This window comes from Arctopsyche grandis, chromosome 2 (assembly GCF_051622035.1).
Source record: "Arctopsyche grandis isolate Sample6627 chromosome 2, ASM5162203v2, whole genome shotgun sequence".
NCBI lineage: Eukaryota > Metazoa > Arthropoda > Insecta > Trichoptera > Hydropsychidae > Arctopsyche > Arctopsyche grandis.
Window position 1 is genome coordinate 17,556,733 of NC_135356.1, and position 15,049 is coordinate 17,571,781.

Sequence of the window (15,049 nt, forward strand, 5' to 3'; positions counted from 1 at the left end):
TTCCTAGATAGATTATTGCGTTAATAATTCGTTTTAAAACATCTCTATTTTTATTTACTTGTTCATTATGTCGACTTATTTCGGCTTTACGTTGACTGTCAATTAATACGTCGATTCGTTGTTTGCCAAACATTTGTATGGAAAGAAATGATTGAACGTGTGCCTGCGATCCTTCGTGTTTCTTCAGTGCTGCTGTCAAATGGTTGAGATCAGCAAATCCTTCTTTGTTCCACACATTAATATCTTTGGAGAACAATAAACATGGCCAGCAGAAAAGTTTGGATCGAATTTCACAGCCTGTAATCCATTCGAATTTTTTATAATTTGAAACGCAAAAATGTCTAGTGTAAACTTTTGTTTTTTCTTTATGCAAACTGGATAAATTTGGAAGAGACGGACACGGTTTCCCATCTTTAATTATTTTTAATTTTATCTCAAAACTTCTATTTGAAAACGGAATAGTTAAAATGTCTTGAACACTGTTAGCCATTATTAGTTATTAGAGGTATGACTGAGATACGAATGACCATAAAAATACGAATGTGCGAAAAAGTACGAGACCACGTGTCGCATCGCATTCGGTCAATTGCCGAGTGGTGCGGTGCGGTGCGGTGCGGTGCGGTGCGGTGCGGTGCGGTGCGGTGCGGTGCGGTGCGGTGCGGTGCGGTGCGGTGCGGTGCGGTGCGGTGCGGTGCGGTGCGGTGCGGTGCGGTGCGCGGTGCTCTGAAGTCGTAGCACACCGTACGTCTTAATATCGCGAACAAACCTATACAAGCGAATATCCGCCTGCACACTCCAACCAAACCCACCAATTTGCTGCACGGCATAGGTATTCTCTCGTCGCGGCGCACAAACTACATCTAACATCACACAACACGCTGCAGACTGCACACCACACCATACACCATACATTTAGCGCACGCGGTAAATACACCATACACATCAATGCCTGTTTATACAACAACACATTATTTTGTATTAAAATACTACTTTATGTGGTCTTTGGTTTTCACGGGTGTGCGCCGCACACCTAGCACACACCCAATATACGCCACTGATGTACATAAATACTTACATATTTTAATCACGAAACGAATACGATCGCTGCTGAAACGTTGTAAATAAAGCAATCGATAATACTAGTGATATTTTACAATTCTTCAATAAAATTAAGATATTGATTTTATTTTTGTTTATATGACAATAAAATATTTTTGTTTCACATTGTTGTTTTTTCCTCTCTTTTAATGTTTCATATGTTCAAATTGCAAACTTTTGCAATTCCATACATCAAATTGCGTATGTTACATATATATATGTAGTATTAATACGAAAACCTGCTTTTGCAAAAGTTAAATTAAAGCATTATTCATATAAAATTTTGTGGGTAATTTTCATTGTATTATATTTTTTTCAACTACATTCATACATATGTATATGCAGACGCGGCTCGTGCATAGGAACTGCGGCGCTGCAGCACCCCCAGAAAAAATACCAAAAAAGTCATATTTGTATACATTCACAACTTGTGAATATAATTTAAATAAGAATGATTAGATATTTGACATAATCATTATTAATGAGTATGTCAAATATATCTAAATACAAGTTGTAAATGCGTTTTTTTTTATTTTTCTGGGGGTGCTGTAGCGCCGCAGTTCCTATGCACGAGCCGCGCCTGCATATATGGCAAATCCTGTAGAATCTAAAAATCAATTTTTCTTTACTTACATATCTCAAGGGACTCATGAATATTTCGATTAATATTCATTAATCATAAAAATTCAGTATCCTTGATATTCGACCCTCTTTTACTCAATAGCAAAAATTGCGCCACGAATAATTTTTTTTTTTGAAAATTCTTTAATACTACATAAGAATGTGCATATAAGCCAGACCTTCCTGAATCCCAGGCCCTTGGGCTAGAGCCATAGCTAATCTCTCCCCCCGTGGATGTCATGAATCACTGATCACGGTCCCCAAACAACCATTCTAAGTAATTAATAAATCTTGATATAGGCCATGACTTTACTGAGAAAAGAAGCTTGAAAACTTAACGAGAGACAGCCTCCTCCGTTAAATCCAGCATTCAGCATTATTTTTGCATTAGATAAATTGGCGTATGGTCGTATGTATTGTGGTGTGAGAGTCGATTGGCAGCCCTGATTAATGAGCTGTCATCGACGATTGGACTTTAGTTGATCACATTTAGTCTGCCGTCGTTTGTGATGGTGAGAGGTCGGCGTATATATACATATATTTTCATGAATTGAAATTTTTTTCTGCTTGGAGAACGGCGCCGCTTCAACATGTCGAATTTCAAAATTGAAAAGGACATGTTGCCCATGAAGGGCCACTACTTTTTATTCAATGCCGGTGAGTCTGACTACCATTCATTATTTATTTCGACAATGCATATATCTTTCATTCACATTAAGTGCTTTCAATTATTTAACGACATTCATAACCTAAAAATTTCATATGCCAAGAAGACCTTTCAAAATACACAGTAAAAATAAAGTAAGAAGTTTGGTAAATGTTTTTGATTTTTATAAGAAAATCGAAACATTTACATTTCATGTTTTTTATTTTTAATTAATTAGATTCTATAGCAAAAAAATATTGCGTAAATCTATATTTTTTCTAATGTGACTTTTATTTAAAAAAAAAAATATATTTTGACAGGTTGACATCACACACTTGACTGATAATAATATCCCAATATCCCAATATTATATGGTATATAATAGATTTTATTCTAGATGCTTATGAGTATGGTGAAATTCATATAGTGCACATAAATAAACATGTATATTCGTAAATAATAAAAGAAAATGAGTTCGAATTTTCGCGTGATCATAAAACTTCATTGTTTCTACATACATAGATAAAGTAAAAATAATAGTAAATATTATATATGTATACAATATTGATACGTCTACAATAACTGATTAATCACTGGCACTGAATGTAAAAATGATATTTTTCATATATTTTTTACATGATTTTGATGTAATGATAATAGAATCCAAATATTTAACATACTCTTTCTACATGAATTCTTTTGGTATTGCTTGGTCTGATATATTGACAAATATTGTCATCTTCATACTGGGTTGCCAGATTTCCAAAATCACAGATCAGGACATTCACTATTTCGAACGATCAAAAAAAAAAAAGAATTAATGAAGAAATTATGATTTTTTTTTTAATTAAATGTATGTAGAAGAGAACATAAAAAAGAGTCACTTAATAATCCACAGGAATCACAGTTAATCAAATTTATAAGTTGCAATTAATTACAAGAATTACATTTTATTTTAAATGCAAAAAATTATGCAATCATAACAGTTTTATTAAGAGTTTTTTCTTAGCTTTCAACTTGTTTCAAAATATGTTCGCCGGCTTTGCTCGATACAAATTTTCAAAAAACAGCATCTACGGTTTCTAACAATAATCTGTTTCTCTCCTTTCTCCAGATTGCACTCATTAGACTAAATATTCTTTCGCAAATTGCAATGGAATGTAGAATTGAGAGGGTTTGGGCTTCAATTTTATACAAATTATTATTGCAAGCGGAATGATATTTACGGAATGGTTTGAGGACAAGACTTTAATGAATTGAAACTTGTTACCTTTCAAACCATTTCTATTTACATACATTTTTGTACAAAAAGTCGAGATTTTCAGAGGCAATGCGGGACTCGGGATTTGTCCGTTGAACTCGGAACAGTTCCGCTCAAATAGGGACGTCTGGCAACCTTGTCTTCATGTCTCTCAACATGATCTTAACCCTTTGCCCGCGGCAATAAATATAGCAAACAAGCCATGTACGCGGCACCTTTTTCGCGAATTTGGCAATCAAGTTTTCGACCTTAAACATATATTTTAATATTTACTCAAGTAACCAGATATTTTAATTAACACAAAGTATTATTTCAAACAATAAAATACATAATATATCTCGTAGTTTTGGATTAATTGTCAAATAATCATTCTTCATAATTGTATGAAGACGTGACATCACATAATCGAGGTTTCAGTATGGTTCCACAAAAAATTAATTTTTGACTGGTATATATTCATTTTAAGCAAATTGAATAAATGGCATTCAACTTCGTAATATATTCAATCAATTTTGAACCTTAAAACAGTTGAAATAGGCGCATATAAGCCTCAAAATCCCGTGCAAAGTTCAAAAATTCTATGGAAGACAGCCGCGCTACAGACTTGTCGAACAAAGTTTCCATAGAAGACGGCCGCAGGCAAACGGTTAACGAATGCACTGCGTACTATTAGAAAACATACAAGAAAATATAGTTAAAAGATTAGAGCATTTGATAACTGAATCAAATGTAAAACATAAACTTAAAAAAAAAAAAAATTTTACATTTTCAAAATTCAATTCAAAATTTACTCATTTACTGTTCAATATAGTGGATTGTGTCAGTAAATTTAGGGCACTATTGTGATAGAAGACATGCGTATATCTATTACTTAAAACTATATCGAATTACACAGAGGACGAAATGAAACCTTATAACTTAACCCTGAATACATACATTTTTCCTACTAAGGATCTCAGATATGCAGCTATATCCAATTGCAACGAACTTGGTAGTAGGCAAAGATGGATTTAAGAAGGGGCGGGGGGGGGGAGTAATCGCCCCCTCATGTATGCAAATGAAATTTCTCCGATCGGATCATTTAAAGACACTCCCAGATTTATCTCCGATTTTTCATGAATCTGTACCATACACAAACCTAATAAAAATATACGTTTCCTATTAATTAAAATGTTACTGACCAGTAGGAATGTTTTATTATTCTCTCCACTGTAAATTCAACTGAAATGAAGTATATGTGTGTGCATTTTTTACTTAACGTTGTTGATGATATGGAGCTGCATTGAATGCACCATAAATAGGCCATGTGTTGTAGAATATCACACTTATCTTTGCAATATATAATATGTATATGTATGTATACCACAATACTGCTATTTCGCTCGCTAAATATTTATAATACTTTTAACCCTTTGAGTGCCGACGTCTTTTCTGTTGAAAGCCCTCCACGCTGAAAATTTCCTCAACATTTCCAACTAGAACTATTTAGAAATCCAATAGAAAGCAGGTATAAAAATTGTAGCTAATCCAAATAAACCCTAGATAACTACCGCAGAGGATTTCGAGTTTTGTAAAGGTGTGTTTAGATTCTCTATATCTTGCAACAATATAAAATAAACAGAAGAAGTGTATTAATGAACGTATTTTTCCAAAACTAGTTCCATCTTCTTCATTGTTGTTAAAATGTAATGCTCACAATTTAAATGCCAAGCCACAATCTAAAATACTCAGCAGCTAGGGATTTCCATCGAGAAATTCTGCTATGGTTATAAATTCAGATATTCCGGTGTCAATCAGTCGTTATATACATTGACATGGATCACATGGCCCATGTTCAATGCATTTTTTTTCAATGCTACCTTTAAAGGCTCAGCTGGTAGTATTCTTGTTTATTTTTTACATCAAAGTCAAAAAACAACGCCCATTCAGGCTCATGGACTTGTTGGCAAAACGCCGATCGGCGTTGGTCAGCATTCAAAGGGTTAATGAATGTGGGAATTACAATCTGCCGACCTGTACCTAAACTAATGTCAATTAATTATCCAAATATTGTTCAATGCAACTAATGTTATAATTTGTATTTAATATGATTATGTAAATATTTCAGGTACTGCCCCATTGGTGCCTTACTTACCGACGTTTGCTAAGCAGTTAGGATTTTCAACATATATCGTCGGGATTATTTACACATTCCTGCCGATATTCGGACTACTCGCAAAGCCTCTTTTTGGAGCATTGGGAGACAGGTAAGATAGTGTGATAGGTGCCACTTTAGTATGCGGTCTACCTTCACATATCTACTTTAGTATGCGATCTACCTTCACGTTTTTATTTTAATATGTCACACGCGAGTACTGAGACAGTGAGACTGAATAATACCGACCCTAACAACCTAATCTTAAATGAATAGGGCCAATCCTAACTTAACCTAACCTAACCTGACCTTTTAATAAGTACGTGTTGGCTGCTATGATATTTTTTTGTGAAAATATTGATGAAATAAAACTTAAAAGAAACATATGTATCTTAGCAGCCAACACCTATTTATTTAAGGGCCAGGTTAGTTTAGGTTAGGCTAAGTTAGGGTTGGCGCTATTCATTTAAGATTAGGTTGTTAGGATCAGTATTTTCTTCGCTGCTGATGATATTTTGATAGAAATGCTTCGACAACATTATGGGGCGGCAGGAAAAAACAAAAAATTATAATAAACAGGTTGTTGCTACGATACAAATAAAAAAAAATAGTCGACTGCGATTCAAAGGTAGATCGCATGCTAAGGTAGACCGCATACTAAAGTAGCACCGTGTGATCTATCATTAATATAGATTAAATGAAAGACTAATTATAGTAATAATTTGAACTAAAATACATATCCTTCTTAATTCTTCTTTTTTCAGATTCGAGAAGCACAAGTTTATATTTATACTATTTCAAGTATTGACTATAGGAGCGTTCACTGCTTTATATTTTATACCAGATTTGCCGAAAAATCCATCTGTAGAATTATCGTGCGGCGACGGAGAAACTTTTTTTCATACGTGTGCAAAGAATTCAACCGAACTAGACCATTGTAAAGTTGGAAGTCTCATATCGAACAATGGAACTGCAAAATGTCAAGTCAGTATGGTTTACATTAAATCAAAACATACATATGTATATTCCTTATCAGGAATTATTTGCGTTATTCTTTAGAATATATAATGCGCGAGTCTCATTGTATGTAACCGATTTTATAGCAACTGTTTTTTATCTCGTTTTATATAATTTGTATTCTTTGAATTGTAAACTCTAAGCACTTGGAGTGGATCTCTCGCACATTAGGTCCAATTCCCTTTGAAATTGAAATTGTTCTGTGCTCTCGACATTGTCCAGGTTTCGGTCCCATATGCTAACTGGCACTAATGATGTTTGTACTATAGTTCAGTTTACTTATCTGTGACAATATCTCGGATCTAATCATTGTTTGTAGCTTACGTATAATACATATTATTTTCCACTGTTGTAATGAAAATATCATATCCTACCATCATATCCGAAATTTTATTTGCAGTTGACCTAAATATTCGGGGTATGCTTAGTCAATGTGTAGGTAATATGAAAGTAAATATTTTACTAGACGAATATATGTCCATATTATCTAGCAGCTATGAAATTGTCACATTTTTTAAAAATTTATTTGTGTTTGCATTTTAAGTACATGCTTTTAGAAATGATAAGGCTAAAACCTTCTAACTAGATTACATATTATCATGTAATAATGTTTACCTTAGATAATATACATACAATATTGATAAGTCGGTCAGTAGATGAAACATATTACGTAAGAAAAATTTTTGATTGCACAACAAATGCATTCTATTATGTAATCCTCTTTTATTTATGGTTTTTTGATGTGTGCGTAAGCTATTGCATTTTAAATGGTGCTTTTATTATAAATATATTGTCAATAAATGTTTTCATCACTAACACTATATGGTGGCCGCTGACTCATATTTGTATCGTCATAAACGAAAACGTGATACAAAAATATATCAGTGGACTGAAAAATATATTGTGCGCGAAAAATATATTCGCACAGTCGTGAATCATATATGTATCAGCGGCCGGTAAGCGTTGGCGAACAAACATGATACAAATATGAGTCACCATAGTGCTAATATACAATATTGCAATTCTTTTGATGTATTTTTATATTTTAGGATTATTTTTGTAAACTCATGATGTTGAAATGTGTTTATTATTTTCTATTTTATTAATCGTAAAGTAAAACTGGTAAAAATAATTTTTTAATTTGTTGTATTCTAAAAGCTGTCGCTCTCCATAGCGAATTTAAGATATTTTTTACTTTTTTTGGATTTTTTTTAGTAGGTACATACATACATATTGTATAATTTGTAGTACAGCGTATTTCAATCGGTTGCCGGAGTATATCTGGTAGTTTGTTGATTTTAAACTCGTAATGTGGTTTAATTAAAGATACACTCTGTGTTCATTTTTTCGAATTTTATTTAGAGATAAAAAATGCTGTAAAACAATCTGATAAAGTCTTCAATAAAAAATAATTAAAATGTTGCTTTTGGCGTGCAAATAAAGGAACAAAATTACCTATTTAAGGCGAAATTTGGAAAATGCTTCAAGATAGAAATATATTGCTTGTGTCGCAATTTTTGTGTATGTGTATGTTTGCGCAATTTCTTATGCAGTATTTTTATCTCACGAAGACGTTTTTTTATTATTTTCTATTACTCAGGTTCTAAATGTGCAGGGAATAAATATTTTATGTATACATAGGTAACTATACTAATGACTAATAATTAAAAAAATCTTATACATATGACGGGCTGAAAACCAGACTGGTAAAAGTGACATTTTTAAAAAAATCTGGTTTAAGTGCTAAAATAATAATATATGTATATGAAATGCTGATTTTCAGCTCTTCATATGTATTTATATTGGCGAATTTGGATATTAATTTGAAGGGTAAAATTTCACCTCCTTTACCAACAAGAATCGTGAGATAAAATATTTATTTAAAAATTCACCAGGTCTCTGAAACAATGAATATATTTGAATTCGGGGGAAGCTTATTCTTTTCAAGTAGCGTTTTCTTTTTGACTAAGTAGTGTATATACATATATACACTTAATATTATATAGAATAGTTTTTAAAATTCAACTGCATTTATGTAACACTAACAAAAATAAATCTGTTTTCTAAAATATTTAATAGAAAAAATGCTCAACTTGTATCTACAAAAATAAGTCTTTCTTCTTCTTATGAAAATCTTTTAAGTCGCCTGCTTTGTTATTTAGAATATAATGCATATGTATTTTTAAATGTTCTATATTTGTTTTTGTTTGAAGAATGTTAATCAATTTGCGTTTGTTGATGCTTTTTTAATTTATTTTTTTTGCTCAGTTACTGTTACTGTTTTTTGCACAGTTTTTCAATTGAGTTCAATCAATTGTTGTTTATTACAATGTCGTTTATTATTAAAAAATATTGGGAATAGAAATCATTTATGGAATCAATCCAAATCTTCTAAAATATCAGTGTAATTGGTTAATTCGCATTTAAATATTTAACACATACATATACAATATGTATATTATTTTGAATTTAGAGATTTATGTAAATATTAAAAAAAAATGGATTATGTAATCTGGAGTTTTTGCTTATATTATATTGTTAGATCATAAATTTAAGATTGCCGTTGTATTCAAACAATCGAGATAATTTTTCGTTTTTAGATGTCTTGCGATATGTCTTCAACAGCAATGTGGCAGACAGTTTGCGAGCATTGGAAAATTCCAAACTATTGCTTCACCGAAGAGGGCAACTTGACATTCACAAGTTTCATTCCCAAGGAACAAATCAAAACCGAAAAGGGCTGCGCGTATTTGACGATCGACAAAGCCAAAATGTTCGATGGTAAATTAAAATTTTATTTTGTAATCGTGTTTGCTATGAAAGTCCGCTGCTGAAAATCATAGTGTGTGATGAAAATTTAATTATGGAATGATGTTTATTTATAGGAAAGGAGTATGTGCCAAAGTGCAAGCGACTTGCAGAAGTGTCGCTTCCATGCAAATTGTTTTGCCCTGACAAAAGAGTGCAGGCTCTCTTTGGTGGTATTAAAACTGGTTCCAACGACGTTGATTTGCAGTGCTCCGGAAATGGTACTTATTATGCGTCATGTGAACATTCCGAGCAAGAGTTGCAAACATTTGCTAAAAGTTTCGCCGGCGAAAACGATCACATTGAATGCAGTGTAAGTGTTACAATGTCGTATTATATAGTATTATGCTCCAGAGTCATTTTTTTGTCGATAACCTCACTCAGGTGAGCTTTGTTGACCATTCTTCATTATAATTTCTATTCAGATATTGTCCTCCAACTACTGGATAGTTTTAGGCCGATAATAATACACTCAATTTTAAATAACCCAACAGGAAGAAATTGTATGATGATAAATCAGACAAGTGTGGGAGATCAGGCAACATCTCCGAAACGATATGTGACATGTTGTGGGAACATTTTTCGGATAACTTGCGTGGAATTTTGTATAGATAATATTTCCTCAGATAATACTGAGGAAAATGATGGATTATGTTCGACAGCATGTTGAAGTTTGTTTGATATCCAGCAGATCTCACCTGAGTCACAGTATCTTAAAAAAAATCACTTTGTGACACAATTATAATATATACTTTGCTTTTATTAAGCTATTGAATACTTACTTTTTAAATAAAGTGTTCATTTGTCTTGTATTATAATAAAGGTATCAAACATATGAGCTGCTATATTTGAAAGTGGCAAAAGTCAACTTTTCTTCATTTCGAGAAATATCTCGCAAAACATTAAATATAATGTTTTGCGTTTTACAATATTTAAAATACTGGTGGCCTGTAATAAGTTTATTCTGCCTTTCCGAGATTCTGGACATATCGAATCAAAATTAGTGATAACAATTTGTGAATTAAGTCAAACTGAAATAGTGCGCATTAAAATATAACGGTTCATATGTATGTACATATTATATATGCTAGAACTTTTCGATGTACATATTATCTATTCATTGGGCCGTAGTTATTATGTATAGTATATACACAGTAGATGCTAGTTATATCTATCTGCTGGTAATATTATATATTAAAGCAGTCAATAGATCAACATTTAATATAATACAATATGAATGCAGTAAATGCAAAAAAATTATCATCCACAATCTAATCTATCAGGAGTGCCAGATGTATATATTTATTAATATAAATTTTGATTGATTATTTTTTTATAGTTATGAAATATATTATATATATATAAATCATTGAAGTTTCTTATGTATTCTATATTACAGTCTGTGTGTAAGATTAAAAAACCGTGGGAGTTGCCAAACATTTGTGATGGATGGGAAGCTGATGACACGATCCAATGTCAACCTCAAAAACCTGATGAATTACCAAGTTTAATTTCGTTCCAAGGTTTAGTGCCCTTGGATAAAACTGAACGTGTCGCACAGTGTTTATATTTTAAACTGGCCCAGATTACTACGGCCGATGGTGGGTATTTAAACCGTTGTTATTTTGAATGATCATTTCCGATTTTGATTTTATAACTTTTTTGCAGGCGCTTTTCACTATCCAAGTTGTCCCAGTCATTTCAAAAATAACAAAACAACAGACCACTTTCATTCCAAGTGTCGGTTGACTTGTACTAATGACGAGGTACGTGCAAGTTGCAATTTTTTATAATAAAGTTATTAGTCCAAGGTGGCTAAGTCAAGAATACAAATTTACGTTGACAATATACTGAATTTACTTTATTAATAAATAGTTTAAATGATAAATTTCAGATGAATAGCTTGTTTGAAGCGCCTAGTGAAAATCAGGAGTCTCATTTAAAACATTATCAATTTTGGTTATTTTTTTTGTTTATGTCATTGAATTGGATCGGTATGGCTGTTGTAGTTAGTATCGCTGATGCCATATGTTTTGAGAAGCTCGGTAATAACATTGATAATCTATTTAAATATAATATAATAAAAAAATTGGTGCTATTATGATTTAATTACATTGTAGGAAACAAAGCGGAGAACTATGGTAAGCAAAGATTGTGGGGATCTGTAGGATGGGGTGTGCTTTCACTGCTGACCGGATTCCTCATCGACAAGTTCAGCAAAGATAACGATAATAAAGACTACAGTGTAGCTTTTGTATTGATGTTGATTTTTCTGTCCCTGGATGTTATCGTATCGTGTTGTCTTCAGGTATAGCCCTGATATGTGTCAGTCAACTAGATAAATACATTTTAAATTATATGCTTGTGATTTTAAGGAGTAATTCAAATTTTCAGTATAAGCAGAAAAAGATAGTTGTGAATATTTTCGAAAACGTTGGCATTTTGTTTTCATCGTGGCAAACGTGTCACTTTTTCTTATGGACCATACTCGTCGGCATGTGCACCGGTCTGCTCTGGCAATTCTTGTTTTGGCTGTTGGAAGACTTGGCCAAGACAGAGAGTTGCGACGAGACTGTATATATAAAAACATTGCAAGGTTTGGTCAGCGGAATACAGTGTTTCGGTGGAGAGATTCCATTTTTCTTCATTTCAGGTATATAAATTGTAATATTTGTACAATTTTACAAAACAAAGGATTAAACCTACTATGTGTGTATTATCATCATCATCATCATCTATAGCCACTCACCATCCATTGCTGGATGAAGACCTCTCCAACAGGCTTCCACTCGTCTCTGTTTTGCGCAACTCTTATCCATCTTACTCCACACATTTTCATCCACCCATCTTCCTTGCGATCTTCCTTTTCCCCTTTTGCATTCTCTCGGGTACCATTCTAAGACTTCTTTTGTCAACCTTTGGTTCATTCTTCTAGCCGCGTGGCCCGCCTATTGCCATTTCAATCTCTTCACTATATCCACATCCCTTGTCATACTTCTCACCCACATATTCCGCTTTCTGTCTTTCCTCTTATACCATGCATACAGCGATCCTTATTTATTTGAGTTCATTGGACTTTGTGTAGCATCTTGCCGTTCAATGTCCAAGTTTCACATCTATTTTCGATTTTTCAGTTAATTCAAATACGTACCACAAAACTAACGAATTATAAAACGAAACTTTGATTCAGAACGTCTAAGATTACTAAATAGCGTGTGCACAGTAAATAAATGACATATATTTATCATTATCTACAGCCACTTACCATCTACTGCTGGATGAAGGCCTCTCCAACACGCTCCCACTCGTCTCTGTTTTGCGCAACTATCATCTACATATCTCACCAAACACATTTTCCTAATTTCACCCACACATCCTCCCAACAGTCTTCCTTTTACCCTTTAGCATTCTCTCGGGTACCATTCTAGCATTTATTTTGTCAACCTTTGGTCCATTCTTCTAGTCACGTGGCCCACCCATTGCCATTTCAATCTCTTCACTATATCCACTATCCACTAATCTTGTCATACTTCTCACCCACGACTTCGTTTTATTACATATTATAGTTTGAGTGGGATTTAATTTGATTTTTATGTTGACAATACATCTTAATCAATTCACCATTATATGTATATACAAATATACATGCATCATTTATCTTTGTGATTCATTCAAATTACCCTAATATGATGAGTGATATTTTTTATTGCAGGTACAATTTTGAAGAAAATCGGACATTTACACTCCATGACTCTTATTTTACTGGGCTTTGGACTGCGTTTCATACTTTATTCGATATTGACCAATCCTTGGTGGGCACTTCCCATCGAATTGTTTCAAGGATTGACTTTTGGTATGCTTTTTGCTACTATGAACTCGTACGCTAGTTTAATATCACCTCCTGGCATTGAAGCTACCGTTATGGTAAATATGATATTACGTACAAGTTAAATCTCTAGCATTCACACATATCGGAAATTGAGGATTTGATATTGTTATTGTGTGTTGTAGGGTTTGGTTGGCGCTATATTTGAAGGTGTCGGCACATCTTTGGGAAGTTTCGTAGGTGGAATTTTGTATGGCCAAATCGGCGGACCAGCTACGTTCCGAATATTCGGATGCATGGCATTAGTCGGATGTTTGATCAATATTATGCTGGCTTTTTGTAAAAGTTTTACGAAACCTGCCGTTGAAGGTACAGAAAGTGACAGTAACGATGAATTATGATTTAGTATTTGATTTAAGTATTTTTTTTTGTATTCAATAATCTTAGTAAGAATTGTTTTTATTTGCATTCATTCATATTTCATTTATCTACTTATTAATAAACGTTTTTCAAAGATTTATGTGGATATTTTAATTAAATTTATTTTAAATTTTGTCTGCATATATTCTTAAAATCGTGTAGTTTTTATATGATTTATTTAAGGCGTATTTAGAAATACATATGTAATAATTGAAACTTGTTTATTTTAGTTGAATATTCGTCGATAATTCGGTATGGTGGACAAAGCAATGATGCTGTTGACATTTTAGACGCAAGTCACGATATTCCCATTGAAGATAATCCAATCCCACTGAGATAAGTTTGACCCGATGCAGCTCAAACATCTCAACATATGTATTATTTACTTGAGACATGGCAAAATAATAGGATATGTTATCGGAAATAATTGTTTATGATTATAATGTCATGTGAAAGCATTAATTTAATATATTGATGCTATTTTTATCACATTGATTGTATTCTATATATTTATGCAGTCTTTAAGATTCATTTTAATATTATTAGATGCATAGATGTTTTGTTTGCTTTGTTTTTTTTTTAATTTTATACTAAAATAAACTATTTTTTAAATTAGATTAAATAACATGTATTATATATTTATAAATAAGTGCACATAGAAAGTTGAAATATTTAAATTTATATATTCAAATAGGATATGTTGATGCATGATGGACTATTTTATTTTTCTTGATTGAAGTGAGATGCTAATTTCTAAGCTTTTGTCATAGGTAACATTTCAGATGTATAGTATAAGTAGTCGTTTTCGATTTATATATACCTACAAATATATTCATAAATATATAGATCCATCATATGCAAATAAAAAGACTGAATTGGTCAATTTTCATATTTTTTTATGTAGTTTCCTGTAGCATTAAGAATGATAATACAATGGCGAGTATGTTAACGTAAGATTAGATGTATTAATCATATGATATTGCATTATATCATGTATACACAGCACATGAAGTATGGAAGGTGTTTTCTTATTTCACTTCATATATGTATCGGAATTTCGCTATAATCAAAATTTAAATGTAAACATTCCAAGTTCTCTGGTGACCACTTTTACACATTCATATTTAAAAGACGTCAAAATCCAGTAGTGAGATTTAATGCCACTGAATCATATACAATTATATATGTATCAAACCCTTTATAACATCTGAAAGCCAT

The 15,049-nt window shown here is 32.4% G+C and overlaps 1 protein-coding gene across 1 annotated transcript; it reads left to right on the forward strand.

The window, feature by feature from the left end:
* The first annotated feature begins 2,139 nt into the window (after positions 1–2,139).
* Sugb (Sugar baby transporter) lies at positions 2,140–13,930 on the forward strand. Its single transcript, XM_077445740.1, has 12 exons — positions 2,140–2,376; positions 5,734–5,872; positions 6,525–6,744; positions 9,378–9,558; positions 9,663–9,898; positions 10,985–11,186; positions 11,254–11,351; positions 11,480–11,630; positions 11,706–11,893; positions 11,980–12,238; positions 13,298–13,509; positions 13,597–13,930. The coding sequence occupies exons 1-12, from the start codon at positions 2,310–2,312 to the stop codon at positions 13,810–13,812; spliced, it is 2,169 nt and encodes a 722-aa protein (XP_077301866.1). The 5' UTR covers positions 2,140–2,309; the 3' UTR covers positions 13,813–13,930.
* The last annotated feature ends 1,119 nt before the right edge of the window (positions 13,931–15,049 follow it).

What these genes read in the sequence shown, in the direction of transcription:
- Sugb (XM_077445740.1), top strand. Translation starts at nt 2,310, where the DNA reads ATGTCGAATTTCAAAATTGAAAAGGACATGTTGCCCATGAAGGGCCAC. An exon ending in CAAAGCCAAAATGTTCGATG is followed by an intron (nt 9,559 to 9,662) that starts GTAAATTAAAAT and finishes GTTTATTTATAG; the next exon opens with GAAAGGAGTATGTGCCAAAG. An exon ending in ACGATCACATTGAATGCAGT is followed by an intron (nt 9,899 to 10,984) that starts GTAAGTGTTACA and finishes TCTATATTACAG; the next exon opens with TCTGTGTGTAAGATTAAAAA.